Source organism: Otolemur garnettii, unplaced genomic scaffold, assembly GCF_000181295.1.
Source record: "Otolemur garnettii isolate 467f Iridium unplaced genomic scaffold, OtoGar3 scaffold00032, whole genome shotgun sequence".
NCBI lineage: Eukaryota > Metazoa > Chordata > Mammalia > Primates > Galagidae > Otolemur > Otolemur garnettii.
Genome location: NW_003852427.1, coordinates 1865189 through 1869326, shown reverse-complemented (window position 1 = coordinate 1869326; position 4138 = coordinate 1865189). Strand labels below are relative to the sequence as shown.

Sequence of the window (4138 nt, the reverse complement as noted above, 5' to 3'; positions counted from 1 at the left end):
AAAAAAAAAAGAACAAAACTAGAATGGGGATAGAATAAGAAAAACTAGAATGGGGATAGAATAAGAAAAACAGATAAAACCTTCAATCCTTCCTCTACCAACAAAAATAAGATAAGAAGGAAAAAAAGAAAAGGCACAGCGCCTGTCGCACAGTGATTATGGCACCAGCCACATACACAGAGGCTGACAGGTTTTAACCTGGCCCGGGCCAGCTAAACAGCAATCACAACTGCAACAAAAAAATAGCTGGGCGTTGTGGTAGGCGCCTGTAGTCCCAGCTACATGACAGGCTAAGGCAAGAGAATCACTTAAGCCCAAGAGTTTGAGGTTGCTGTGAGCTGTGACACCATGGCACTCTACCAAGGGCGACAGAGTGAGACTATCTCTTAAAAAAATAAAAAAATACACATAACACAAAAAAAACCACTTAAGGCGGGATATGTAGAAAACATAAAGATGAGAGAAACAAGTCAAAAAATTCTGTTAGGAATTACATCAGTGTTAATGGCCTAAATTTGCCAATTAAGACAGTTTTTTAAAAATTAGGTTATATACAGGTTATAAGAGACACATCTTAAATATAAAAACATAGGAAAGTTGAATGTAAAAGGGTGGAAAAAGATATACCAAGCAAATAACTGAAGAGTAGCTATACTAATTTCCAATAGAGACCATTACAAAGATTGGCCTCATAATGGTAAATAGGTTTATTTCATCAGGAAGATAAATTCTAAAAGAGGTTAAAATAGGTACAAAAGGCTTGGCTTCTGTAGCGGCTAACAAGCGGCTAAGCACCAGCCACATACACCAGAGCTGGTGGGTTCAAATCCAGCCCGGGCCCACCAAACAACAATGATGGCTGCAACCAAAAAATAGTCGGGCGTTGTGGTGGGCACCTGTAGTCCTAGCTACTTGGGAGACTGAGGCAAGAGAACCGCTTAAGCCCAGGTGTTGGAGGTTGCTATGAGCTGTGATGCCATAGCACTCTACCTAGGGCGACAGCTTGAGGCTGTCTCAAAAAAAAAAAAAAGAAAAAAATATACACATGTAAAACAAGCAGGTGGAACTTACTGAGAAATTGAAAGCACTATCCTTTGAGTAGGAGACCCCTTCTCACTTGTAGATAGGCAGATAAAATACCAGTGAAGTTCAAGATTTGAACGCACTTCTTCCTCAGTATGTTTCCTATTGCTGTTCATGCAAATTACCACAAATTTAGTGGTATTCTCTTACAGTTCAGGTCAGAAGTCTAAAATCCAAGTGTCAGCAGGCTAACATTCCTTCTTCATGTTCATAGGGAAAATTAGTTTCCTTCACTTTTCTAGCTTCTAGAAGTAACCATTATTCCTTGGCTCAGGCCGCTCCATCTTCAAAACACAGCACTCCAGCCTCTGAATCTGTTAGCTGGTCTTCCTTTGAACTCTTGCCTCCCTCTTAAAAGGACGTTTATGATTACATTTACCTCTCATGATTGAGAGATTAATTCCGTTTAGTCTCCTTCTGTTAACATTTTTGACTTAATCATATCTAACAAGACCCTTTTGCCACATAAAGTAACATTCCCATGTTCTGTGGGTTAGGACATGAATATGTTTTTGTTGCCCTTATTCCACCTACCTCAGTAAGCTTGATAATAATGTACATGTATTCTGGGCAGTGCCTGTGGCTCAGTGAGTAGGGCGCTGGCCCCCTATACTGCGGGTGGTGAGTTCTAACCCTGCCCTGGCCAAACTGCAACAAAAAATTAGCCAGGCCTTGTGGCAGGCACCTGTAGTCTCAGCTACTCAGGTGGCTGAGGCAAGAGAATTGCCTAAGCCCAAGAGCTGGATGTTGCTGTGATCTGTGATACCATGGCACTCTACTGAGGGTGACAAAATGAGACTCTATCTCTAAAAAAAAAAAAGAGGAACCATTTAAAGACAGCTTGGTGGGCATAGGTTTAGGCAATCAGTGTCTGCTAATTGGTTGGTTTCAGAGTGGAACCATCAGTCCTTTGGTATGGGCCAGAGGTGGGTCAGCCCATCCACTAGAATGCAGTTCCTTGGATAAGGGGCATCCAAGACCAGTTGAGTCAGTTTCTTGGTCTTGCTGGGGTGAGGGTGGGGTCTGTTACTGGAATACAAGACCTGGAAGATAATCTCAAAAACTACCCCTAGGTTCCAAACAGGTGATGTTCTGTATGGAAAAAATTAACAGTCTTTATAACCAACAACCATGCCTGACTCTAGGGTAAAGAAGCAAACCAAGGGTACAGTAGCTGATTATTATTATGTTAGCTAAGTTCACAAAGTCTTAAGGCCCTTACTCTAGCTCTCACTTTATATACTTCCATCAGTTTGTTTTCTTTGTGGGTTTTTTTTTTTTATTTTTTTGAGACCGTCTTCCCTTGTTGCCCTTGGGACTACAGGCGCCTGATACAATGCCTGGCTTTTTTTTTTTTTTTTTTTTTGCAGTTTTTGTTGTTGTTTAGCAGGCCCAGGCCAGGTGCAGTGCCCTACCCACTGAACTACAGGCGCTGAGCCTCATCAGTTTGTTTTTATGATTACCTTCTACCTAAAAATTCTTTCAGTAAGAGAATATATCATTCCTCTGGGATGTTATAGATCAGTGAGGTAAAGTCACAAAAGACACACAGCTAAGTCTTGTGTGGCAGTTTCAGCCCAATCTGAATTTATTCATGATGTTACTTTAGTTCTGAAATCTCTGAATGGCTATTTGCTCCTTTTGGCCAAGCATAGCAAGGAGTCTCTGAAAACACATTTAAAAAGTGAAACTATTTTGCAGCCTTTTAAACCAGTGTAACTGGGCAGTGCCTGTGGCTCAGTGGGTAGGGGACCAGCCCCATATACTGAGGGTAGCGAGTTTGAACCCGGCTCCAGCCAAAGTGCAACAACAACAACAAAAACAGCCAAGAGTTTTGGCGGGTGCCTGTAGTCCCAGCTACTCAGGAGGCTGAGGCAAGAGAATTGCCTAAGCCCAAGAGTGGGAAGTTGCTGTGAGCTGTGACAAGGAACTCTACCAAGGATGACAAAGTGAGACTCTGTCTCTAAAAAGTAAATAAATAAATAAACCAGCATAACTTTTACTATTTCACATTCTATTTCTGTGTAATATTTCTCTAAATGTACAACTATATTACACATTTTGAACATGATTTTTAATGAAGGTTAGAGGCTATTTTAACATAACTTTTCTCAGACATACATAGCTCAATCTGGTTGTTAAAAGAACTTTTAAGTATGGTTCTTTCTTTCTTATCCATATATACCACCTTTGTTTTTTCTTCTCAGCTGCACGTTATGAAGAGGGAGAGTCAGAAGCAGAGAGCATTACTTCCTTTATGGATGTTTCAAATCCTTTTTATCAGCTTTATGACACAGTTAGGAGCTGTCGGAATAACCAAGGGCAGCTAATAGCTGAACCTTTTTTCCATTTGCCTTCAAAGAAAAAATACCCTGATTATTATCAGCAAATTAAAATGCCCATATCACTACAACAGATCAGGTAAGATGTCTTCTACATTACTCAATATAAATCTATTTTCTTGTAGTTGAACCTGCATCCTCTCTAAAATGTATAAGAGATATTAAAGGCAAAATTATATTTTTTACTGCTCGGAGCCTGTGGCTCAAGCGGCTAAGGCACCAGCCACATACACCTAAGGTGGCGGGTTCTAATCCAGCCTGGGCCCGCCAAACAACAATGATGGCTGCAGCCAAAAAATAGCTGGGCATTGTGGCAGGCGCCTGTGGTCCCAGCTACTTGGGAGGCTGAGGCAGTAGATGATTGAGAGATTAATTCCGTTTAGTCTCCTTCTGTTAACATTTTTGACTTAATCATATCTAACAAGACCCTTTTGCCACATAAAGTAACATTCCCATGTTCTGTGGGTTAGGACATGAATATGTTTTTGTTGCCCTTATTCCACCTACCTCAGTAAGCTTGATAATAATGTACATGTATTCTGGGCAGTGCCTGTGGCTCAGTGAGTAGGGCGCTGGCCCCCTATACTGCGGGTGGTGAGTTCTAACCCTGCCCTGGCCAAACTGCAACAAAAAATTAGCCAGGCCTTGTGGCAGGCACCTGTAGTCTCAGCTACTCAGGTGGCTGAGGCAAGAGAATTGCCTAAGCCCAAGAG

General features: G+C 41.5%; 1 protein-coding gene across 1 annotated transcript in view; it reads left to right on the top strand.

The window, feature by feature from the left end:
* The window catches only part of PBRM1 (polybromo 1), a 159019-nt gene that overhangs the window by 47745 nt on the left and 107136 nt on the right, over window positions 1–4138 (top strand). Inside the window, exon 11 of the mRNA XM_023512991.1 lies at window positions 3291–3504. Within this exon, the coding sequence (XP_023368759.1) occupies window positions 3291–3504 (214 nt within the window). The remainder of the gene's footprint in view (window positions 1–3290; window positions 3505–4138) is intronic.